Below are 26,715 nucleotides of genomic sequence, written 5' to 3' on the forward strand. Positions count from 1 at the left end.
AAACAAAACATATTTTATATTTGAGATTCTTCAAAGTAGCCACCCTTTGCCTTGATGTCAGCTTTACACACTCTTAGCATTCTCTCAACCAGCTTCATGAGGTAGTCACCTGGAACGCATTTCAATTAACAGGTGTGCCTTGATAAAAGTTCATTTGTGGAATTTCTTTCCTTCTTAATGTGTTTGAGCCAATCAATTGTGTTGTGACAAGGTAGGGGTGGTATACAGAAGATAGCCCTATTTGGTAAAAGACCAAGTCCATATTATGGCAAGAACAGCTCAAATAAGCAAACAGTCCATTATTACTTTAAGACATGAAGGTCAGTCAATCTGGAAAACTTTGAAAGTTTCTTCAAGTGCAGTCGCAAAAACCATCAAGCGCTATGATGAAACTGGCCCTCATGAGGACTGCTACTGGAAAGGAGGCCCCAGAGTTACCTCTGCTGAAGAGGATAAGTTCATTAGAGTTACCAGCCTCATAAATTGCAGCTCAAATAAAAGCTTCACAGAGTTCAAGTAACAGACACATCTCAACATTAACTGTTCAGAGGAGAATGCGTGAATCAGGCCTTCATGGTCAAATTCCTGCAAAGAAACCACTATTAAAGGACACCAATAAGAAGAAGAGACTTGCTTGCCAAAAAACACGAGCAATGGACATTAGACTGGTGGAAATCTGTCCTTTGGTCTGATGAGTCCAAATTTGAGATTTTTGGTTCCAACTACTGTGTCTTTGTGAGATGCAGAGTAGGTGAACAGATGCTCTCCGCGTGTGTGGTTCCCACCGTGACGCATGGAGGAGGTGTGGTGGTGCTTTGCTGGTGACAATGTCAGTGATTTATTTAGAATTCAAGGCACACTTAACCAGCATGGCTACCGCAGCATTCTGCAGCGATACTCTATCTCATCTAGTTTGCGCTTAGTGGACAATGACCCAACACACCTCCAGGCTGTTTAAGGGCTATTTGACCAAGACGGAGAGTGATGGAGTGCTGCATCAGATGACCTGGCCTCCACAATCACCCAATTGAGATGGTTTGGGATGAGTTGGACCGCAGGGTGAAGGAAAAGCAGCCAACAAGTGCTCAGCATATGTGGGAACTCCTTCAAGACTGTTGGAAAAGCATTCCAGGTGAAGCTGGTTGAGAGAATGCCAAGTGTGTACAAAGCTGTCATCAAGGCAAAGGGTGGCTGCTTTGAAGAATATATTTTGATTTGTTTAACACTTTTTTGCTTACTACATGATTCCATATGTGTTATTTCATAGTTTTGATGTTTTCACTATTATTCTACAATGTAGAAAATAGTAAATATAAAGAAAAACCCTTGAATGAATAGGTGTCCAATCTTTTGACTGGTGCTCTACATCATTTCAACAAAATTATTATTTCAATTGATTTAATAATTCTAATATTTTTGTTAAGGAAAGTAGACTAGTCTATGTTTCTGAAGGACCTTGCCATGTCCCCCAGCCACTCCTCTGCCCTGCCCCCCCCCACTCAGTCACATCCCATCCGTGTCAGTGTTGTCACTTCCACTGCTGTTGTCCAGGACACAAGGTTTGCATTCCTTGCATGTGGCCTTTGACCTCCTAAGGGCACGTTTCCTGTTGTTAAGGAATGAAATCATTATATATATATACTACCGTTCAAAAGTTTGGGGTCACTTAGAAATATCCTTGTTTTTTAAAGAAAAGCACATTTTTTTGTCCATTAAAATAACATCAAATATGATCAGAAATACAGTGGAGACATTGTTAACATTGTAAATGACTATTGTAGCTGGAAACGGCAGATTTTTAAAGGAATACCTACATAGGTGTACAGAGGCCCATTATCAGCAACCATCACTCCTGTGTTCCAATGGCACATTGTGTTAGCTAATCCAAGTTGATCATTTTAAAAGGCTAATTTATCATTAGAAAACCCTTTTGCAATTATGTTAGCACAACTGAAAACTGTTGTTCTGATTAAAGAAGCAATAAAACTGTCCTTATTTAGAATAGTTGAGTATCTGGATTAAAGAAGCAATAAAACTGTCATTCTTTAGAATAGTTGAGTATCTGGAGCAACAGTATTTGTGGGTTCGATTACAGGCTCAAAATGGCCAGAAATAAATAACTTCCTTCTGACATTCGTCAGTCTATTCTTGTTCTGAGAAATGAAGGCTATTTCATGTGAGAAATTGCCAAGAAACTAAAGATCTCGTACAACGCTGTGTACTACTCCCTTCACAGAACCGCACAAACTGGTTCTAACCAGGATAGAAAGAGGAGTGGGAGGCCCCGGTGCACAACTGAGCAAGAGGACAAGTACATTAGAGTGTCTAGTTTGAGAAACAGACGTCTCACAAGTCCTAAACTGGCAGCTTCATTAAATAGTACTCGCAAAACACCAGTCTCAACGTCAACAGTGAAGAGGTGACTCTGGGATGCTGGCCTTCTAGGCAGAGTTCCTCTGTCCAGTGTCTGTGTTATTTTGCCCATCTTAATCTTCTCTTTTTATTAGCCAGTCTGAGATATGGATTTTTCTTTGCAACTCTGACAATTTTTTTTGCTTTTCTTTCAAAAACAAGGACATTTCTAAGTGACCCCAAACTTTTGAACGGTAGCGTGTGTACAGTATATATATATATATTTTTTTTTTATACACAGAACAGGATAACCCAAGCAGCACAAAAGTCACTTTACATCACTCCCATACATAACCCATTGCAGGGCATAGCAGTTTTACCCCTATAGAGACAATTTATGACAAAATACAGATACTGCATTTTCAGTAAATGTCCTTATGTGGTGTTCTCTAAAATATATAAACTTGCCAACCTTCTGTAGTAGAAGTTACACCTCTCTCTGGGCTTGCGGCAGTCTGAGGGCTCATCCTCTGATAAAGCCCTTTCCTGTCACGTGGAGCAAAGCAAAATACATATACAATACACAGTAACCATAAACTTCATATTATTTTCCTTTTTAAACTGAAATATGTTTTTCTAGGGGCTAAAATGTGAAGTGTGTTCAATGCAGATAATTGAGGTTCAGTTGATGTTACTACTATAACAAGTGGCTTATTATGTGAAGTGTGTTCAATGCAGATAATTGAGGTTCAAGTTGATGTTACTACTATAACAAGTGGCTTATAATAAGAAAACCTCACAACCCCAGGCCAGACACATGTGAACTAGTCAAGAGAAACAATTGAAGGTACTTACTCCTGAGATATTATCCTCCGGGGACCCTTCTGCACACAACGGGTGGACTTGCAAAGCAATGCACACATCATACTCCCCTGATGTCTGACATTGCAGGTCCCCACTACTAGCTGTGATAAAGATTTTTTTAAATGTAGTTAACAACATAGAATGCTGGGAGTTCAAAAAGCATGGTGAAATCAAATATCAAGCTAAGCTTATGATTACCATGAACACAAAAAGTATAACTTTTCTGATCATTGTTGAATATTTTTTTTTTTGCGATTATTTGTCACTTGTCATAGACTTCTTGCCTTCGGTTAATGTATCTCTGCAGTCTTCCTCACTGGTCTGGCTTTTCTGTTGCAGAGAACATACAGAAAGAGAACACTCAATAAAGTGGGTTGCAGAGACAAGAAAACACGAGCTGCCAAAGTGGATGGATCATTGCAGGTCATTTTGTAATAGAGGAAACACAGAGAGGTCAAAAGTAGAAGTAGAATTATTCAGATCCCTGAACATTGCAAACACAATAATACTGCATGGACAACATTTGTTGTAAATCAGGAAGCAAATTACATTTACAATATCAGCAAGGAACCATTCTCAAAGTCTGACATCTGAGAGGGAAACCATAAATCAATATAAATACATTTCCAAAATCAATAGGATATCCTACGCTATCCTTTATAAACATAAAAAAACAGAAACAAAGGCAAATTAAGATAGAATCTGAAAAGCTAGCAATGCCAGTTCAGTGATTCTGATGACATATTTTATGTTTGAGTTAAAAGACAGATCTAAATGGAAGTGGTTGGTGGAATCCATTCTCACATCATGTGGGGAGCAGGTGTTAATGTGAAGCCTGGTCTGTAGAGCCATAACCTCTGCCTCAGTCCGGAACAACTGGACCTGCAGCTCATCACAGCGCTCACCCAGCTCCCGAATCTTCTTCCGGTACTGGTCCTTCTCCTGGAGGCACCGTGAATTCTCCTGGTGGTACTCCTCTCGAGAGGCGATGGCCTACCGCAAAACAAAAGCTTTGGTTTGCTTTGCTGTAATGGTTTATATGAAACAAATGGCAATGGTGCGGATGAGCTTCTGATCACAACCACACAGATAGTCAACTCTTTAATTTTTAGCAAATAGAAGTCCCCTCTTCTGGATGAAAGAAATAAGCAGTATGGGGTGAATCCTAACCTTCACTGATGTTGAATTTTCACTTTGATGTCATTTGGAGACTAAGTAAAGGGGAAGTTAGGATTTCCCAAGACAGTGAGGTCCAAGAATCACAGTCCTAAAATCACACCATGTTCACCTTGTCTCTCTCCCTGATAACCTCGTCCATCTGTTTCAGGATGTCCTCCATTCGGTCACGATACATTTTTGCATCTTTCTTTAATGTTGTGCACTTCAACTCAAGAACCTCCTTCGCCTCCAAGTACTGCAAGAAAAAATCAAACCTATATATTACAATTGGAACACCATAACTTGTGACATTGGAAGACACCACTTGAACAATTTAACTTTGCACAGTCAGCTATTCCAATGAATGAGGAACAAGCTTGGGCAGATTACAAAAATAAGGAAATATATTCATCCTGATGCTCAAGATTATCATTTTTGAGGAAATAATATAATTTGTGTTTGGAATGTTTTGTTCCTCTTGCACTTGTGTTGAAAGAGCAGTTGAATAGCTTATATTTTCGAAATTCTATGTAATTAGTAGTCTTGTCCTACAGCTATTCCTAAGCAGTGCTCAGTGCATCAGGCCGTGTACCCGATTCCGTAGTGCCTCAGCATCGTGCAGATCTCTGCGTAGGTTGTAGATGTTGTTGACCAGCTCCTGGTGCTGAGCCTGAGAGTGCTGCTTGTAGTCCTCCAGACTCTCAGTGCTCAGCTTCTCTTGATCCAAGGGGGCTGGAGCTGTCCCCTGCTGGAACATATAGATTAATCCTGTTACACTACTCACTCAATCCAATACATTTTTCACACTACCGTACCGACATGAACAGTAACTGTGCTGGCTCATATTTTTTTTTCATGTTGTCCTTTTGAGCACAGTTCCAACAAACTATAGTGGATGCCTAACCAAGCCAGCACAAATTGGCTCGGCTTGGCTCAGTAATGTAAAAATGGTACAATTCTGCATCACAAATAATCACTTTATTTGTGAGGACATTTTTCTTGTGGTGCACAAAATGCCACTCCTAGCTATTATTTCAAAATGTGTCCAGTGCAGTGCAGTGTCCTTTTTATTTCACTGCATATCTAAACATGTACTGAGAAATGATCACAAACAAAATCCCACTCCTAGCTGTTATTCCATTTTTTTTAAATTTTATTGTTGTCGACTGACTTTGTGCTGTTCTATAATGAATGTCTCAACATGTCTGGCTACAGAGATCTTTCTATACTTAAAATGTAAACCAATAGTTAGTGGTTTGGTCATAAGTTGATGTGTTTGGGTTTGCCAGAGCTGCAACCCCCCCCCCGAAACTGATTGAGAAGAGATCAACGTACCTGAGCTGAGCTCTCCAGCTCCTGGATGCGCACTGTGAGCAGATCATTGTGTCTCTGGAGCTGCCAAATCATGTCCTGACTGGGTCTCTCCTCAATGGCATTCTTCAGGTTCACAGTTTGCTTGCGTTGGATTTTCGAGTCACTCTCTGCATTCATCAGGCTGTGCTTCAGCTTTTCTATCTAGTGATCAATGAAAACCCCATCAAAACTGTTTTCGTTGTTGCCGATTGACTTTGTGCTGTTCTATAACAAATGTCTCCACAGGTCGGACTACAGAGGTTTTTCTATACTGAATGTAAACCAATAGTTATTGCTTTTGTCATAAGTTGTTGTGTTTGGGTTTGCCAGAACTGCAACCCCCCCCCCCCCCCCCCCCCCCTCCCATATCTCACCTCCAACTGCAGATCCCGGTTGGACATGAGTGCACTATTCTTCTCTTCGCTCAGCTTGGTTACGTTGTGCATCAGGCTGTAGTTCTCGTCCTTCAGGTGGCATACCACCTCCCATTGCCGGTCCCTCTCCTCCCTCATACACTGCACGCGCTCCTGCTGCTTCCGCAGCTCCCTCTCCTTAACCTGCTGCTGCCGTAAGGTGTCCTCCTGCGTGGCTGCAGCCCAAGTGGCCTCTTGTCTGCGCCGGCGTTCTTCCTGCAGGCCCTTCTGCAGACGTGTGACCTCACTCATCAAGAACTGAGTCAGTCCTGACTCACCCACCGTGTCTATGATGTCAGAGGACAGGATGTTTTATTTTTAGGATCAATTCCATTGTCATAGACACCAGCACTTTGAAAGATCATGCCAAAAAATTCAACCTACAGTATATCTTACACAAATATCTACAAGCTTGCATGATAGACACACAACATGTCTATAGAAACACGTCATGTTGTAAAGCTACTCACCAACTAGTACAGAAAAGACCCGGGCAGGTTCTTTGCCAGTAATTTTGCGATACAATCGAGGATAGTCCAGCTCCAAGCTCTCGAGGAATGTCACATAGCCTTTGAGTCCAGTTCTTTGAAGAATATCCAATAGTACACCTGTGAACATGGATCTGAGGTTTATAAATAAGGTACTGACATGAATTTCAGGAGATTGTGGGCACATTCCAGGTCATATTTATTTAGCAGATTATCACATCTCTTAATGCCTGAATTGATATATAGCAATCTTCTGAGAAGCAGTGTGCCTGCAATACAAACCTGGAATTCAACCAAATTATTGTAGTTCAAAGTAGAAAGTGTAACACTTGACCCTTTGTTTGCTCAATAACCTGAAATAGAGGACAGTGCCTTACCTACTTTGCGTTGGCGGATGACCAGACTGGGGTCATTGAATATCTGCTCCTCATCCTCACTGCTTAGCACCTTACAATGACGCAGGTAAGGAGTGATTCGCGACGGCTCAATGATCTTTGTCAGCAGCATTCTGTAATCCTCCAGCTGGACCCAGCACTGCTCATCCTCCATATCTGACACACTCTGACTGTCAGTCATGATTGTCTCAGTGTCCCTGTACGTTCAACAACTCCTTCACTAAGGGTTTATCAACTGGGAGCAAAATCTTGATGGTTAAGTGGTTCCAATCCAAATGTGGAACTGTTATGTGGAAATACTATTTTATGACGCAAGAGTCAAGTTCCTTTTTGTAGAAGTCATTTCAGTTTTTTCATTTCCCCCATTTTGTGCCACAGTGTGCCGAGACAAACTCTTCAAGAAAATAATGTGCAATTGTCAGTGTGACAACAGTAGTGCCTTCTTGAGTGGTTGTGAATAATCTACCTACCAACATGTTCTTTTATTCTCAATTAACCAACACCAAATAATGGAGTGACTAGAGTGATAAGAGTATTGGCAGTAGTACACACCTCTTGTTTAAGGACTGTGAGACAATGACTCAATGACCTCAATCACTTCCTTCCCTCATTTGTTAAAAAAACTGTTCTGCTGATGAAACAGTATTACACTGACTTGATTACTGTAGTTTCTAAAGTTAAGGTACAATATATTTATTGTAAATAATATAGAAAACAGGTTACTCGCCCATCAGGGAGAATATTGTTTATAAATATTTGTTTGAGTATTGACTGGTTTATATACACAATGTAATATTAATCCATTTAACCAGGGTTGCAAAATTCCAGTAACTTTCCCAAAAGTCCCAGCTTTTCCAGAAATCGTGGTTTGAGAATTCACAACTTCCTGTTTATTCCGTCTTGATTCTGAAAATCTTTCAACCAGGACTTCTGGAAAACCTGAGGATTTTGGGAAAGTTACCAGAATTTTGCATCACTCATGGAAACTGCATAATCCTTTGGGCTAATAAATATTTGCATCCTTAGTTTGAGGCTAATAAACTTTTGCATCCTGGCTAATAAACATTTATTCACAGGCAAGGTTCACCCCTTTGAGGACATTTCTGGCCAAAAATAAAGTACATTGACAGAATATAATGAGTTTTATAGCTAGTATTTTCTGCACAGATTTGAACTATTATGCACCATGAAAATGTCACCCTCGGTGACCACTATGTGGTCTGCAAAAAAAATAATGGTTGTTGAGGGTCGATCTGACCAATGTGCTCTGCAGATCCAATGTATACACATTTATTAACAAGTAGAATGATTTATTACAAAATATGTACAGGTCAACATAATTATTCTTATACATACTGTAAATAGTGCAATTATGAACAAAAACCAGTACAAATATGAACCATTCATTAAGTACAATTTCAACAGCAACTATACTGTATTGAGTGACATCATAGAATACAGCTACCTTCTATTTCCAGTAACACCTATGACAGTGACATCACAACAAAATTGCCAAGAACTTTTAAACACAAAAACCTGGTTTAACCCATAAGATGACACATTCCAAAACTATTCCAATTACTCCATGTCTTGGTCACAGCTTGTATTTCTTGTGGTGATTCCGGAGAAGAAGGTGGCAGGAGATCCTGTTCCATCAGTGCTTAGCAGAGGGGCCTGAGAAAAGAACATAAGATCCGCTCGACGGTTCAGTGAGAGAAGAGGACAGAAAGGCAGTGTATCGAACATATGAAGGAGGATTGGTTTGAGACTGAACTCACCTGGAGTGTTGTTGGCTGTTCATACAAAGTACAGTTCTGCATCCCTGGACGGTTCCTGAAAGGTTCCTCCTCCACATCACTGTGGTCCGGGGTGGGAGACATGGATAATTTGACTGGATTGATAGTAGCCAGAAGAGCAGGCATGGTGAAACAAGACAAGAAGCGAGCCTTCAGGAGGAGGTAGCCCGGGTTATGGATGAAACGCTCTGCCACGAGGCTCCGCATTGCCGCTACCTGCTGCTCCTCTTCCTGGTTCTCTTTCTCCTCTGGGCGCAGGACAGGCATGGCACTAATTGCCAATGTCGTTTTACATTTCAGGAGACTCGACAGAGTATTCAGGCTGCTGACAAAGGGGGGAAGGTAGGGTAGAGTGACATCCAACTCCGGAAGCGCAATTCCATTCTTGCCATTCAACCACTCGCTCACTTTGGCCGGGTCCTCCATGAACATCAGCTTGGGATCAAACTGTATTACTTCTGGCTTGCGGGGTGGAGGGACACGTTTAGGGGGGTAAAGCTGCATGATTCGGAAGGCTCCCTGAGGGAATGAGGCCGGAAGAGAGCCTGGAGGGACGTTGAGGACGAAAGCCTGTGGCGGGCCAGTCTGTGGTCTAATGGGAGCCGAGACGACCTTGTTCATGGGAACAGAGAGAACAGGTGACACTGCATTGAGCTGGGGACCAGTGGTTGCCACAGTCTGCAGGGCTGGGTTAGTCATTCTCATGCTGTTCACTGGGTTGGTCATCCTTGGAGCAGTGTTGCTTATGAAGGTAGTGGAGGTGGAGGGAGAGGAGAAAACAGATGGGGAGGCAGTTCCCTGTGCTATGGATGACGCAGAGGGAGATGGGCAGACATGGGTCACATTGGAGGAGCCCTGTGCTGCAACAGCATTTAGTGTTAGAGGGACTTGCTGGTTGATAATAACAGGTGATGGACAAGCAGGTGCAAAAGTATTTGCTGGTAGATTCTGAGGTGTCATCTGAATGCCAATGCCACTGATTGGCACAAGTCCATTGAGCGTCAGGACCCAGGCAGTTTGTGGAGGGGACAGAATTATGTTAGAAAGTTGGCCAACCAGGTTTCCTTTGGGAGGACTTTGCGTACGGGCTTTCTTGCGTTTAGGCGACTGTTCCACTGACTTTTTAGCAATTGCAGCATCCTTAACCTCTTTGGGGGCCTGTGATTTCTCAGTAGGTTTGAGATTGCGTTTCTTTGCTGAAAGATTCTCATTTACCTGAACATTCACCCTGTCTATTATGGTTGAGGATTGGACAGGAGCAGGGATTATAGGTTGGCTGGGGGTGGAAGGTATGGGTCGGCTGGGGGTAGAGGGTCCGGGTTGGGTAAGTGTAGAAGGCATGAGTTGTTGTCTGGAAGTTGGAGTGAATGGGACCGTAGGATGTGGGGTGGACTGTACTACAGGCTGTCCAATGACAAAGGTATGAGGGATCATCTTCACAAGTTGACTGTTCTGTTGCTGGCTGTTCTGCTGCTCGTTTCCCTTCCGGTTCAGCATACTGGCTACCGTTCTGGGACCATGCGGTTGCTTTGTTTTTTTCAATAAAGCTAGAATAAAGTAAAGAGTCATTTATGTTAAACATAATTCACATATGGGTGTAATTACAACAATTATAAAAATAAATTATACATTTAATATCAACGAATAGATTTGTTGTTTTTAAATACTTTGCAGTTGACCATCGCTGATCGGGGTGCTGAAGCTCTTAGCTAATTAATAAGTGATTTTTGGTGGCGAGAGCATGCAGAAAAAGGAAGTGACTGCCCCTCAGCCTTGTTTCTCAACTTTTGTAGTACATTTTTTTTTGTCTTCAACGCGTAGGAACGTAGTGCACTGGTCTTCAAGCGCAAAAACATCATAAAAAAGGTATCTGATAGAGGTCAATTCATCCACAAACACAAATATAATTTTATATACATTTTAAAATGGCTGCATTTTCATAAATTAAAAAAAATAACAACCACGAAGCCCATTCAAAACAGCATGGGAAACAATACGGAAGTAAAGATCACTTTCACAGGGTATGACATATTCAATGCGATATACAAACATAATATGTTACCCGGTTTCGCTTCCCAAGATCTGTGTCCCATGAGTACCGCCTGAAACAGATAAATTGACATCACAATTGCTCTGTTCAAATTGCTTATACAGTGCATTTGGAAAGTATTAAGACCACTTTACTTTGTTACCTTACAGCCTTATTCTAAAATTGATTAAATTGTCCGTCCCCCCCCCCCCCTCATCAATCTATACACAATACCCCATAATGAAAAAGCAAAAACAGGTTGACATTTTTGCAAATTTATAAAAAATAAAAATAAGGAAATATTACATTTACATAAGTATTCAGACCCTTTACTCAGTACTTTGTTGAAGCATATTTGGAAGCGATTACAGCCTCAAGTCTTCTTAGGTATGACGCTACAAGCTTGGCACACCTGTATTTGGGGAGTTTCTCCCATTCTTCTCTGCAGATCTTCTCAAACTCTGTCAGATTGAATGGGGAGCGTCGCTGCATAGCTACTATCAAGTCTCTCCAGAGATGTTCGATCGGGTTCAAATCCGGGCTCTGGCTGGGCCACTCAAGGACATTCAGAGACTTGTCTCAAAGCCACTCCTGCATTGTCTTGGCTGTGTGCTTAGGGTCGTTGTCCAGTTTGAAGGTGAACCTTTTCCCCAGTCGGAGGTCCTGAGTGCTCTGGAGCAGGTTTTCAAAGATCTCTCTGTACTTTCCCTCGATCCTGACTAGTATCCCAGTCCCTGCCGCTGAACAAAATCCCCACAGCATGATGCTGCCACCACCATGCTTCACCGTAGGGATGATGCCATGTTTCCTCCAGACGTGACGCTTGGCATTCAGGCCAAAGAGTTCAATCTTGGTTTCATCAGACCAGAGAATCTTGATTCTCATGGTCAGAGTCCTTTAGGTTGTTTTTTAGCAAACTCCAAGAGGGCGGTCATGTGCATTTTACTGAGTGGATTCCATCTGGCCACTCTACCATAAAGGCTTGATTGGTGGAGTGCTGCTGAGATGGGAGAACCTTCCAGAAGGACAACTATCTCCACAGAGGAAATCTGGAGCTCTGTCAGAGTAACCATCGGGTTTGTTAGTCACTTCCCTGACCCAAGACCCTCCTCCCCGACTGCTCAGTTTGGCCAGGCGGCCAGCTCTAGGAAGAGTCTTGGTGGGTCCAAACTTCTCCCTTTTAAGAATGATTTAGGCCACTTTTTTCTTTGGGACCTTCAACCCTGCATACATGTTCTTGTACCCTTCCCCAGATCTGTGCCTCGACACAATCTTGTCTCGGAGCTCTACGAAAAATTCCTTCAATCTCATGGTTTGGTTTTTGCTCTGACATGCACTGTCAACTGTGGGACCTTATATAGACAGGTGTGTGCCTTTCCAAATCATGTCCAATCAATTGAATTTACGACAGGTGGACTCCAATCAAGTTGTAGAAACATCTCAAGGATGATCAGTGGAAACAGGATGGACCTGAGTTCAATTTCGCATCTCACGCAAGGGTCTGATTACTTATGTAAATATGGTTATTTTTATAAATGTGCAAAAATGTCTAAAAAAAACTTTGCGCTTTGTCATTATGGGGTATTGTGTGTAGATTGATGAGGGAAAACATGATTTAATCAATTTTAGAATAAGTCTGTAACGTAACAATATGTGGAAAAAGTCAAGGGGTCTGAATACTTTCCGAATGCACAGTAAGTAGCAATTATTATAGATGCAAAAACCTAAAACTGTAAAGGTTTTAAAGTATGAGGACTTTTTGTTAATGGTGTAGTAAATTATACTCACTTGTTTGTTACGCATTTTAATTATCTGCTTACAGCCCTCAGCATCCACACGGAGGACCTGTTTCAGATCGCATTAGAAAATGCATAATGTAAAATGTTCATATGATCAGGATCGGCTGACAATGGATTCAAAATATGGAATTATCGGTTAACCCTTTCTTGATATTCTGGACTGAGGTTATGATGCATTAATTGTGTACCATAATAGCTAGTCATGCGCTCTTGATATGCCAATAAAGAACATATGTTGTAAAATGTGTTCCATTTTTCCTGTATGTAGCTTGAAGTCATTCGTGTTTGTCTATCAGCATTAGAATACTTGCCAGAATTTCTGCATAGGACTACGCGCTCGCATCCATAAGAAAAACCCAACTAACATAATGGCATTATTGTGCTCATTCATATAAAAATGTTGCCCCCCCCTTGGTTCATTCCCTACCTGCAGAAAGAACAAGAACACTGGGGTCTTGGAGAGTCCAATGCTCTCTGATCTCTCTCGCACCATGTCAGCTACAAACACAAGAGAAAGTAGGATCAATTTAGAGTCATATACACTGACTATATTACTACTATTTCCATGACCAGGTGAAAGTTATGATCCCCTATTGATGTCACTTATTAAATCCACTTAAAATCAGTGCAGATGGAGGGTAGAGGAGATGAGTTAAAGGATTTTTATGCCTTGAGACAGTTTAGACATGGATTGTGTATGTTTGCCATTCAGAAGGTGAATGGGCAAGACAAAATACTTAAGTGCCTTTGAACGGGGTATGGTAGTAAGTGCCGCCAGGCGCACCGTTTTGTGTCAAGAACTGCAACGCTTCTAGGTTTTTCACGCTCAACAATTTCCCGTGTGTCAAGAATGGTCCACCACCCAAAGGACATCCAGCCAACTTGACAACTGTGGGAAGCATTGAAGTCAACATGGGCCAGTATATGGAATGCTTTCGACACATTGTACACTACCGGTCAAAAGTTTTAAAACACCTACTCATTCAACGGTTTTTCTTTATTTGTACTATTTTCTACATTGTAGAATAATAGTGAAGACAAACTATGAAATAACACATATGGAATCATGTAGTAACCAAAAAAGTGTTAAACAAATCAAAATATATTTGAGATTCTTAAAATAGCCACCCTTTGCCTTGATGACAGCTTTGCACATTCTTGGCATTCTCTAAACCAGCTTCATGAGGCAGTCACCTGGAATGCATTTCAATTAACAGGTGTGCCTTCTTAAAAGTTAATTTATTTCCTTCTTAAAAGCATTTCAGAAGGAAACGTTGATTTGTGACAGGGAGGGGTATACGGAAAATAGCCCTATTTGGTAAAATACCAAGTCCATATTATGGCAAGAACAGCTCAAATAAGTAAAGAGAAACGGCAGTCCATCATTACCTTAAGACATGAAGGTCAGTCAATATGGAACATTTCTAAAACTTTGAACGTTTCTTCAAGTGCAGTCACAAAAACCATCAAGCGCTATGATGAAACTGGCTCTAATGAGGACCGCCACAGGAATGGAAGACCCAGAGTTACCTCTGCTGCAGAGGATAAGCTCATTAGAGTTACCAGTATCAGAATTTGCAGCCCAAATAAATGCTTCAGAGTTCAAGTAACAGACACATCTCAACATCAACTGTTCAGAGGAGGCTGTGTGAATCAGGCCTTCATGGTCGAATTGCTGCAAAGAAACCACTACTAAAAGACACCAATAAGAAGAAGAGACTTGCTTGGGCCAAGAAACACGAGCAATGGACGTTAGACCGGTGGAAATTTGTCCTTTGGTCTGGAGTCTAAATTGGAGATTTTTGGTTCCAACCGCCATGTCTTTGTGAGACACGGTGTGCGTGTATGGATTATCTCCGCATGTGTATTTAACACCGTAAAGCATGGAGGAGGAGGTGTTATGGTGTGGGGGAATTTTGCTGGTGACATTGTTTGAGATTAATTTAGAATTCAAGGCAGACTTAACCAGCATGGCTACCACAGCCTTCTGCAGCGATACGCCATCCCATCTGGTTTGGGCTTAGTGGGACTATCATTTGTTTTTCAACTGGTCAATGACCCAACACACCTCCAGGCTGTGTAAGGGCTATTTTACCAAGGAGAGTAATTGAGTGCTGCATCAGATGACCTGACCTCCACAATCCCCCAACCTCAACCAAATTGAGATGGTTTGTGATGAGTTGGACAGCAGAGTGAAGGAAAAGCAGCCAACAAGTGCTCAGCATATGTGGGAACTCCTTCAAGACTGTTGGAAAAACATTCCAGGTGAAGCTTGTTGAGAGAATGCCAAGAGTGTGCAAAGCTGTCATCAAGGGAAAGGGTGGCTATTTTAAGAATCTCAAATATAAAATATATTTTGATTTGTTTAACACTTTTTTGGTTACTACATGATTCCATATGTGTTATTTCATAGTTTTGATGTCTTCACTATTATTCTACAATGTAGAAAATAGTAAAAATCAAGAAAAACCTTTGAATGAGTAGGTGTTCTAAACATTTTGACCGGTAGTGTAGAGTCCATGCCCTGATGAATTAAGGCTGATCTGAGGGCAAAAAGGGGGGGGGGGGGGGGGGGGTGCAACTCAATATTAGGAAGGTGCTCCTAATGTTTGGTATACTCAGTGTATATATGGAGTTTAGCCAATGCGGTATATGTCTGAATGTTCCAAGAGCGGCACTTTTCTCCTCCATAGCTGGTGATAATTGAAGCTTCCGCATTGTGCTGTTTATTTGCAATTTGTTGACATCACAACACAGTACAGACTTGGATACACATTATCCTGAATGCTAATCAATAAAAACATATGTTAAATTCGCAGCTCTGTTTTGCTTGTTTACAGTGGCTAATTTCAGAGGGAACCGTCAGAGGCACTCTCGTATTGTTACATCACCAACATGTATGGAATAAAGGCGGTAACATAGCAGCCATTTTAAAACCTGGCCAAACTACCACCATACCACTTTCAAAGGCAATTCAATCTTTTGTCTTGCATACTCACCCTCTGAATGGAACACATACACAATCCATGTCTCAATTGTCTTGAGGCTTCAAAATCCTTCTTTAACCTGTCTCCTCCCCTTCATCTACACGGACTGAAGTGGATTTAAGAAGTGATATCACTTAGGGATCATAGCTTTAACCTGGTCATTCTACGGCATGGAAAGAGCAGGTGTTCGTAATGTTTTGTACACTTACTGTATATAACTCAGGATCAAGTCAAGTCCTTGGTTCAGTCTTCCAAAACCCATTATTTAACAACAAGAAAGCTCATTTTACTTACCTACAATTGAGAGAAGTTTGGATGTATTGCCTGTGACAACTCATAAAGTACCTTCACTGAGCTTGTTTGAAGAGATTGGTGGGGGCATAAGCACATTGCCCACCCAGGGAGTGACTGCCAACTGAAGGGAATAGTTGAGAGTGGTGTAGGTTTCACTGTTGGCAGAGGAGTCCTTTTGCCTTGAGCAATTGTGAGGCGTCCCCTGGTCACTGCTTGTAGACCCACTGTTTTTCTGCAGACATGTACAGTAACAGTCAAAAGTTTGGACACACCTACTCAGTCAAGGGTTTTTATTTATTTATTTTTTTACATTGTAGAATAATAGTGAAGACATCAAAACTATGAAATAACACAAATCAAAATATTTTTTATATTTGATATTCTTCAAAGTAGCCACCCTTTGCCTTGATGACAGCTTTGCACTCTCTTGGCATTCCCTCAACCAGCTTCATGAGGAATGCTTTTCCAACTGTCTTGAAGGAGTTCCCACATAGACCTTTTTGGCTGCTTTTCCTTCACTCTGTGTGACAACTCATCCCAAACCATCTCAATTGGGTTGAGGTCGGGTGATTGTGGAGGTCAGGTCATCTGATCCAGCACCATCACTCTCCTTGGTCAAATAGACCTTACACAGCCTGGAGGTGTGTTTTGGGTCATTGTCCTGTTGAAAAACAAATGAAAGTCCCACTAAGCGCAAACCAGATGGGATGGCATAATGCTGTGATAGCCATGCTGGTTAAGTATGCCTTGAATTTTGAATAAATCACAGAGAACGTCAACAGCAAAGCACCCCCACTCCTCCTCCTCCATGCTTCACGGTTGGAACCACACATGCGGAGTTCATCCGTTCACCTACTCTGCGTCTTACAAAGCCACGGCGGTTGGAACCAAAAATCTCAAATTTGGAATCAGACCAAAGGACAGATTTCCACCAGTCTAATGGCCATTGCTTGTTTTTCTTGGCCCAAGCAAGTCTCTTCTTATTGGTGTCCTTTAGTAGTGGTTTCTTTGCAGCAATTCGACCATGAAGGTCTGATTCTGAACAGTTAATGTTAAGATATGTCTGTTACTTGCACTCTGTGAAGAATTTATTTGGGATGCAATCTGAGGTCCAGTTAACTCTAATGACCTTATCCAGGTCTTCCTTTCCTGTGGCGGTCCCCATGAGAGCCAGTTTCATCATAGCGCTTGATGGTTTTTGCGACTGCACTTGAAGAAACGTTCAAAGTTCTTGAAATTTTCTGCATTGACTGACCTTCATGTCCTAAAAGTAATGATGGACTGTCGTTTCTCTTTGCTTATTTGAGCTGTTCTTGCCATAATATGGACTTGTTCTTTTACCAAATAGGGCTATCTTCTGTATACCACCCCTACCTTGTCACAACACAACTGATTGGCTCAAACACATTAAGGAAAGAAATAACAAATTAACTTTTAACAAGGCACACCTGTTAATTGAAATGCATTCCAGGTGACTACCTCATGAAGATGGTTGAGAGAATGCTATGAGTGTGCAAAGCTGTCATCAAGGCAAAGGGTGGCTACTTTAAAGAATCTCAAATATATTTTGGGTTACTACATGATTCGGTATGTGTTATTTCATAGTTAAGATGTCTTCACTATTATTCTACAATGTAGAAAATAGTAAAAATAAAGAAAAACCCTTGAATGAGTAGGTGTGTCCAAACTTTTGACTGGTACTGTACATAGAAAACAGAAGACACACATCACAGGCTTTATGAGGAGAAGACCTCTGTATTAACAAAGCTCAATCTCCATCATCGATTGAGCTAGATAGGCTATGTAACGAAACCTTAGAGCACACAACTATTTTAACACACTGTTCTTACATAGATTCAAGCTTTTACTATATTTATTTGTATGAAACATTCTCTGTTTCACCACATAAAGAGAGGCTAAATGAAAATATTGTTGTAATTTTTGAGTGTCACCTGGCGACTTACATGTTTTGTGGCATTTGTTTTCTTCCAAGTGATCAGGTTCCTCACCTCTCCATAGCATACCTGGAGCATGGCCAGGTCACTGTTGCAATCCTTTAGAAGGAACACATACAGAGAATGTCACATGCTGCTTTACTTAAGTCAAAGCAGGAATCAATCGGTTAGCCAGCTAACTTTACTACATATTCTAAAATAAGAATCATATTTCTGAGTTCATAAACAAAGAGACTCACTTTAAAATGAGCTACACAGCTGATGAATGATTGAATGTTTATTAAATGTTAACTGCCTAGTGATCCCATTTTGTGATACATTCAGATTAAGTTAATATGTAGCTATGGTTACTGATGCAGATCTAGTCTCTGCTTTATGATGGTGGTATTTGGGAACAAAATGACAATGGTTGCATTCATTTTAAGTTGACAACTTCATAAAGGCCCGTCTAGGGACGGGTGTTCAAAATCTGCATACGCTATACACATAATGGTGCAACGAATCACATGACTGTTAATAAATAAATGCTGGTACCTTCTTTGCCAGGATTGGGGGGTTTTGTCCAATGACAGTGGCAGCAGGCTTGCCAAAGCGGTCCAGGACGGTGGAGCGTACCACCATGAACTTGCGTGCTGCGGCCTGGCTGTCCGTCGCTGCCTGCTCTTGCGTTGTGTACTTGCTGGGCCGTTCAACCATCACACTCCTCACCATCCCTTCAAACTGCTTCTCTCGCATGGGGATCCATTGCTCCATGTCTGGTTGGGTGTAGTCTTCAAAAATGTCACTTTCCTGATCAGATTCGTACAGTTCAAAGAACTTCTGTTTCTTCTCGTCGTCACTGTCCATAAATTCCATCTTGACGCTCTCCTCTTCATCGGCGCTTGAGTGCACATCATCGTCTAGCCTCTTCAGCCTACTCTTGATGCTCCTCACAGCCACTGCCTTTCTCCTCTGCAATCCTCTTCTACTTCTGTCCCTCCGAGGTCTGGGCTGTTTACAAAAATAAGAGAGTAATTAACTGTATGTCCAGTGTCACAGACTGAGTTGAGAAGGACAATAAGGCTACATAGTCAACACTCACCTTGTACCCTGTCATTCTCCTCCACTGTTGAAGGACCTGGCAGTCAATTCTGTTAGGCATTTCAGCAGCTATCTTAGCCCATTTACCTATAGAAAAGGACAAAATAAACTGTTAGACCTGATTATCAAGAAAGGTAACCTGATTCTTTTGATATATTTTCTATGCGAGTCAGCTTTCTATAGCAGTTCCTACGTCCATATTTCTCCACCAATTGTCGAAGTTGCGCCTTTTCCTCCTCGTCAAATGGCCCCTTCTTCACGTTCCCAATCAGGACGTCCACATACCTACAGAATGAAACAGAGGTTTGTCAGTGACCGTATGTTCTAATTAAGCAAGGCCCGAGGGGTGTAGTATATGGCCAATATACCACGGATAAGGGCTTTTCTTACACACAATGCAACGCGGAGTGCCTGGATACAGCGCTTAGCCATGGTATATTGGCCATATAATACAAACCCCTGAGGTGCCTTATTGCTATTATAAACTGGTTACCAACGTAGAGTAGTAAAAATATTTTTGTCATACCGTGATATACGATCTGATATACGATGGCTGCAGGGTCTAAAATTAACACCCCGCCACCTGCGGGTAGATTTTGGCATTGGCGTTTGAGATGTCTATTTCACCAGCCATGTTGGCGGATGGTCAGGGCTCCCCAGTGTGAGCATTTCACTCGCATTTGTGAATAAAAATAGTCAAGTATGATCACATTTATAGTCAAATAAACGATGCAGTAGCTGTTTTCAAAGTATTTCTGCCGTTTAGTTTCATAGCTGGTAAATTAGTCGCACATAGTCAAACTACGAATCCTATACAGCCTATTGCACTTCGAGCTGCAACACTGCCTGGCTGGGGACTGTGCGCATGTAAAGAGCTGAGTGACAGATTCATTTTTAGAAGCACTGCGCACAGGCATAACAGTTGGTCTAATTTACTTGAAACCAAAATCTACTGAAGTGAGATTTTATCCTTGTGTTTCTTGGCTATTTACATTGTTTTTCTATGTTTGAGTTTCAACTGCTAGGGAAGAGAAGACAACGCTTCTACTAGTCAGACTCTCACAGGCACAAACATAACTGGAGTCGCACTACCATGGTAACCTCATTTTTTGTCTCATCTGTGATATTTTGGTTAAAAAGACTCCGGTCACAAAAAAATGAAATTAAACAATATACCACATTACGTCTTACTAGTAATACATTTGTTTTAGAAACATTACAAAGCATGCTCATCCATTTTTTTGGTGTTGTGTAATTTTAGCAGAATTAAAAAAATATTTTGTCTGAAGGGGAAAAAAAGGCAACACTTAACTTGACGCCCAGCGTCATAACACATTGTGACAGTCATCATAACCATGTCATAACAGCTACATAACTTGTCATAATATGGTCATAACACTTATGATATTTAGACCTGTTGTGACTATATTGCATTATTTTATGGAAGGTTATGCCACATACATAAGAGTGTGAAAACCCACAAATACCAAACATGGCAAAACATTCCATTTCACCATAGCCTACTTGTCAGTAATATGTTTGCTATAAAAGATTTTCTGAAATTGACCATTTTAAATTATCATTGTAATTGCAGACAAACTGATGTCAGACATGCACCTAGCCCAGTGCTCTGTTACTGATGACTGGGATGAATGCAGGAGCAGGACTAGACACCCTCTTTTTGAATGATGACTGACATAAGGGCATGTATGTGATAGGCCTATCTGGCTTATACAGTGGGGCAAAAAAGTATTTAGTCAGCCACCAATTGTGCAAGTTCTCCCACTTAAAAAGATGAGAGAGGCCTGTAATTTTCATCATACACTTCAACTATGACAGACAAAATGAGAAAAAAAATCCAGAAAATCACATTGTAGGATTTTTAATGAATTTATTTGCAAATTATGGTGGAAAATAAGTACACTGCTCAAAAAAATAAAGGGAACACTTAAACAACACAATGTAACTCCAAGTCAATCACACTTCTGTGAAATCAAACTGTCCACTTAGGAAGCAACACTGATTGACAATACATTTCACATGCTGTTGTGCAAATGGAATAGACAAAAGGTGGAAATTATAGGCAATTAGCAAGACACCCCCAATAAAGGAGTGATTCTGCAGGTGGTGACCACAGACCACTTCTCAGTTCCTATGCTTCCTGGCTGATGTTTTGGTCCCTTTTGAATGCTGGCGGTGCTCTCACTCTAGTGGTAGCATGAGACGGAGTCTACAACCCACACAAGTGGCTCAGGTAGTGCAGCTCATCCAGGATGGCACATCAATGCGAGGTTTGCTGTGTCTGTCAGTGTAGTGTCCAGAGCATGGAGGCGCTACCAGGAGACAGGCCAGTACATCAGGAGACGTGGAGGAGGCCGTAGGAGGGCAACAACCCAGCAGCAGGACCGGTACCTCCGCCTTTGAGCAGGAGGAGCACTGCCAGAGCCCTGCAAAATGACCTCCAGCAGGCCACAAATGTGCACTACGCTGACAGACACAGCAAACCTTCTTGCCACAGCTCGCATTGATGTGCCATCCTGGATGAGCTGCACTACCTGAGCCACTTGTGTGGGTTGTAGACTCCGTCTCATGCTACCACAACAGCATGTGAAATTTATTGTCAATCAGTGTTGCTTCCTAAGTGGACAGTTTGACTTCACAGAAGTGTGATTGACTTGGAGTTACATTGTGTTGTTAAAGTGTTCCCTTTATTTTTTTGAGCAGTGTATTTGGTCACCTACAAACAAGCAAGATTTCTGGCTCTCACAGACCTGTAACTTCTTCTTTAAGAGGCTCCTCTGTCCTCCACTCGTTACCTGTATTAATGGCACCTGTTTGAACTTGTTATCAGTATAAAAGACACCTGTCCACAACCTCAAACAGTCACACTCCAAACTCCACTATGGCCAAGACCAAAGAGCTGTCAAAGGACACCAGAAACAAAATTGTAGACCTGCACCAGGCTGGGAAGACTGAATCTGCAATAGGTAAGCAGCTTGGTTTGAAGAAATCAACTGTGGGAGCAATTATTAGGAAATGGAAGACATAAGACATTTACATTTAAGTCATTTAGCAGACGCTCTTATCCAGAGCGACTTACAAATTAGAAAGTTCATACATATTCATCCTGGTCCCCCCGTGGGAATTGAACCCTGGTCCCCCCGTGGGAATTGAACCCACAACCCTGGCGTTGCAAGCGCCATGCTCTACCAACTGAGCCACACGGGACCACAAGACCACTGATAATCTCCCTCGATCTGGGGCTCCACGCAAGATCTCACCCCGTGGGGTCAAAATGATCACAAGAACGGTGAGCAAAAATCCCAGAACCACACAGGGGGACCTAGTGAATGACCTGCAGAGAGCTGGGACCAAAGTAACAAAGCCTACCATCAGTAACACACTACGCCGCCAGGGACTCAAATCCTGCAGTGCCAGACGTGTCCCCCTGCTTAAGCCAGTACATGTCCAGGCCCGTCTGAAGTTTGCTAGAGAGCATTTGGATGATCCAGAAGAAGATTGGGAGAATGTCATATGGTCAGATGAAACCAAAATATAACTATTTGGTAAAAACTCAACTCGTCGTGTTTGGAGGACAAAGAATGCTGAGTTGCATCCAAAGAACACCATACCTACTGTGAAGCATGGGGGTGGAAACATCATGCTTTGGGGCTGTTTTTCTGCAAAGGGACCAGGACGACTGATCCGTGTAAAGGAAAGAATGAATGGGGCCATGTATCGTGAGATTTTGAGTGAAAACCTCCTTCCATCAGCAAGGGCATTGAAGATGAAACGTGGCTGGGTCTTTCAGCATGACAATGATCCCAAACACACCGCCCGGGCAACGAAGGAGTGGCTTTGTAAGAAGCATTTCAAGGTCCTGGAGTGGCCTAGCCAGTCTCCAGATCTTAACCCCATAGAAAATCTTTGGAGGGAGTTGAAAGTCCGTGTTGCCCAGCAACAGCCCCAAAACATCACTGCTCTAGAGGAGATCTGCATGGAGGAATGGGCCAAAATACCAGCAACAGTGTGTGAAAACCTTGTGAAGACTTACAGAAAACGTTTGACCTCTGTCATTGCCAACAAAGGGTATATAACAAAGTATTGAGATAAGTATTTGGTCAATAACAAAAGTTTATTTTCCACCATAATTTGCAAATAAATTCATTAAAAATCCTACAATGTGATTTTCTGGATTTTTTTCCCTCATTTTGTCTGTCATAGTTGAAGTGTACCTATGATAAATTACAGGCCTCTCATCTTTTTAAGTGGGAGAACTTGCACAATTGGTGGCTGACTAAATACTTTTTTGCCCCACTGTATATGATTATGATGGTCATAATGCTTCTTGACAGTGTCAAAGTGTATTTTCTTAGTCCAAGTAAAGAGACACAGGATGGTCATTATACTTCATCATGAAGTGCATTCACTGCCAGTGAATGTTGTGAGAGTTCGGTCAATGCGTTGGCTCTATCGAGCAGAGTCAATATTAGTCCTCACCTGTCCCTACACTGGCTATCATTTCTGCCAGGCACATCCTCACGCATCTTCCACCAGTTCCCCGCCCCGTGTTTAGCCACTGCTCTCAGTAGCATCTGCAACAACATACAAAAATTAGAGCACAACTTATATTATCAAATATTTATACTGTACATATGGGGACATCACAAAATGTCCTTGGAACAGATTATATGAAGCTAAAGATACTATTCCCAACAAAAAAGCCAAAAATCCTCCTGCCCATACCTCATCTTCTTCTTTAGACCAATAGCCTTTCGTGAGGGTGGGGTCCAGAACCTGAGTCCACCGATACATCAGCTGGCATGAATCCCGGCCCTCCATGAAATAGGAGACTGGAGTACAACAGAAATCATGGAGAAAGCAAGCTGAATTCCCAGAACCCAACACATGATGCACTACCATGACAAGCTACAGTATCTTGTATTGAACAAGCACATTTTCAAAAGAGAAAAATCAGTAGAGTAGAGCAGTGGACAGTATCCTGAGAGCTTTGCATTTCTATTTTTGTCATTTAGCAGACCCTCTTATCCAGAGTGATTTACAGTAGTGAGTGCATACAATTTCATCAGTTATCAATTCACGCTCCTACTGGAGCCTTACAAAGAAGGGGACATAGCTGGGGACAACAATAACAACTCATCGATGTGCACCAACAATAACATAGATGATGAGTAAAAGCCAAGGTGTACATTAGGTGGTGGGGACTTACTCTGGGTGTAAGGGATGTAGTTCCCTATCCGCATCTTCTCCACCAGCTCTCTAAGGATGTCATCCTCCACTCTGCCCCACATCCTCCTCTTGAAGTCGGTGCAGATGTAGCGTTGGTATGTCTGGAGACACATGAAGGCTGTCCTGTTGGTCTGTGTGTGACAGACAGGGGAGAGGACACGAGTTCAGAATGGATAAACCTGAATAGTTTACACATTCAAAGAAATTGGTCATGTTAGGACGTTCAGGGAATTTCACTTGACCTACCTACTACCGGGAAACTTAACGGTTCAGTATCAGGTACTTCGCTCTAAACAAAGTCCAATCAATCAATCAAACTGTACAAATCAGGACTAGAAATATCACCTCTGGATCCCACTGATAGGAGAGCGTAACAATCATGAGGCTTTTTGACCAATATTGTCCGCTCTTACCCCAAGTTCATCAGCAATCTGATCCCAGTTGTGGTGCCCATATTTCACAGCAACTTTCTTGAGCATCTCAATTTCGTCTTCCTTCCAACTGGCTTTGTTAATGGAGGGATGCAGGTAGTTCTGCCAAAAGCTTTTTATGTCCTCTGCTTCACGGATGCCTTCAAACTGGATAGGAATAAGATGTTAGCATCAAGATTTAAGCCTTTTTAACAATAGCAAAACAAACACATGAATGGAGGAGAAGACAGCAGATACTCAACCCACATCAATATTGGAAATCTTTTGCCAGTCATGGTCATCATAGCGGCCACCCATCAGCTCATCCTCCTTCAGTGCACTGCAAGGGAAAGCAGATCCGGCAACAGTTATATAGCAATGGTTTGACTCAGGAACCACAAAAGGAGTTGGAGTCTATGAACATTACAATACATATGGATTAAACAATTCAATCCATTTAATCTCTTCATGTAAAGTGAGAACAAACACAAAACAGACATGTCTGACAAGATAGCCGGTGTCATCTTGGAATTAATAGGCTAGATTGTTATTTCCCGTAAAATAGTTATGATGGTAATCACCCGATGGCCTCAATGTCCTTTTCAATTTCAGTGATTTGTTTCCGCAGGATTAGCTTTTCCACGTTTTCAGCTTTGGCCATTTTCTGCGTAAGGTATTCAACCCTTTGAGACAAAATCATGTCATTCATGTAGGCCAATTTGTTAACACCAATCCTAAAAATGTTTACCTACATTTCATAAACCCTATGTAAAAATCTGAAGTTTTGCTCCTGTGATTTTCAAAATGTAGCAAATAAGACATTCCCATTATCAAAAGATACCATTCAGGGGAAAACAATCACCCTTTACTTACTTGGACAGCTTGGGCTGTATCATGCGTTTCATGCTGTCTTTGACCACAGCATTTATCAGCAGAGTCTTCTGCCACCCCTCCCCTGAAAAATATTTAAAGTCACTCTCCGATAATGGTGATGTCACTTAACAAGGATGCAAGGAGCACTAAGGTCAAACAATTATTATTTTTAGGCTCACATCTTTTCATCTTGACGTCATCAGTAGGTCTGATTCTTTTACTCATCTTCTCCCTGGTTTCTGGATTAGCGGGTGGGCCCTGTGGGAATTAGAGAGGCAATGTAAAATCATGTAGGTATAACCCCTTGACCATGCTCATATTGTACTGAATCAGAACTCATCCCTACCAGAAATGTGACTTTATCTCTGAAATAGGGCTTCAGAAAGCTCCCCAAGAAAAGCTTCAGTGTGGGTTCTCCAGATGTGGTAGCCTGGGGAGTTCCTGTGCCAGATAGCTGAGACATAATCTCTTTCTGTAGGGAAAAACGACAAAAATTATTACATCTCATGGACATTGCACAGCTCAGAGCAAAAACTTGAAAAGATTAATTGAACAGATTTCAGACTGCACCTTTAAGAGAAGCTGTGGGCTATTAGTTATTGGTCTCTTACTTGTTGCTGTTGATTGTCTGTTAACAGTCGCTCCAGGTCCTCTAATTTCTCTTTCAACACTTCCTGATAAACCAGGTTAATTTGCAGACATGTATCTGTGTTCTGGGGTAGGTCCAGCTCCTCAGCACTGTCCTCTTCGCTCTACCAGACATGGGAGAAAGGATAGCGCAAGGTCATGTTACAGTAACCTTACATCATGTGACAAACTGAAAACTGGAGTGCTGGAATTGTGAAAATGCTAATCAATACTAACCAATTCTGTTGCACTTCCTTGGCCATCCACATCTGTTTCAACACATTATAAAAGGGGTCACACTCACTCCCGGTATAAATGTATACTAGCAGGAAAACTTAAATCCATGAAACAATGAATAACCTGTCGAAACAACACAAGACAAGGGCCTTGGCTCCCTGACAGAATCGCAGCATTAAATGCACCTGGACCAAGAGTGCACTCCAACTCTTCAATCTCTCTCTGTATTCGCTCCCGCTCTGCCTCCAGGTTCCCCAGAGGACCCTAGAAGAGCAGGTTGACATTATTTCTCAAATCACCTGAAATAAATCATGGTCACAAGGTAATATTGGTGATGTCAATAAGTCTTACCAAA

General features: G+C 41.8%; 3 protein-coding genes across 3 annotated transcripts; all 3 read right to left on the reverse strand.

Moving 5' to 3' along the window:
• Positions 1–1,408: 1,408 nt before the first annotated feature.
• card9 (caspase recruitment domain family, member 9) lies at positions 1,409–7,215 on the reverse strand. Its single transcript, XM_039001308.1, has 11 exons — positions 7,006–7,215; positions 6,611–6,748; positions 6,102–6,427; positions 5,710–5,889; positions 4,967–5,119; positions 4,505–4,630; positions 4,021–4,209; positions 3,501–3,546; positions 3,208–3,317; positions 2,825–2,898; positions 1,409–1,606 (listed from the first exon to the last, which is right to left on the reverse strand). Exons 1-11 carry the CDS (start codon positions 7,202–7,204, stop codon positions 1,504–1,506), a joined length of 1,644 nt encoding a protein of 547 aa, XP_038857236.1. The 5' UTR covers positions 7,205–7,215; the 3' UTR covers positions 1,409–1,503.
• A 1,263-nt stretch (positions 7,216–8,478) lies between these two features.
• LOC120050511 (snRNA-activating protein complex subunit 4-like) lies at positions 8,479–10,316 on the reverse strand. The gene is made up of 2 exons (XM_038997105.1): positions 8,802–10,316; positions 8,479–8,697 (listed from the first exon to the last, which is right to left on the reverse strand). Exons 1-2 carry the CDS (start codon positions 10,314–10,316, stop codon positions 8,602–8,604), a joined length of 1,611 nt encoding a protein of 536 aa, XP_038853033.1. The 3' UTR covers positions 8,479–8,601.
• A 2,747-nt stretch (positions 10,317–13,063) lies between these two features.
• On the reverse strand, positions 13,064–26,392 carry LOC120050522 (snRNA-activating protein complex subunit 4-like). Its single transcript, XM_038997114.1, has 17 exons — positions 26,375–26,392; positions 26,108–26,248; positions 25,843–25,968; positions 25,676–25,754; positions 25,497–25,578; positions 25,205–25,306; positions 24,891–24,963; positions 24,627–24,791; positions 24,194–24,344; positions 23,710–23,816; positions 23,464–23,558; positions 19,159–19,248; positions 18,965–19,055; positions 18,418–18,873; positions 17,893–17,982; positions 15,980–16,160; positions 13,064–13,074 (listed from the first exon to the last, which is right to left on the reverse strand). The coding sequence occupies exons 1-17, from the start codon at positions 26,390–26,392 to the stop codon at positions 13,064–13,066; spliced, it is 2,058 nt and encodes a 685-aa protein (XP_038853042.1).
• Positions 26,393–26,715: the final 323 nt, after the last annotated feature.

Source organism: Salvelinus namaycush, chromosome 1, assembly GCF_016432855.1.
Source record: "Salvelinus namaycush isolate Seneca chromosome 1, SaNama_1.0, whole genome shotgun sequence".
NCBI lineage: Eukaryota > Metazoa > Chordata > Actinopteri > Salmoniformes > Salmonidae > Salvelinus > Salvelinus namaycush.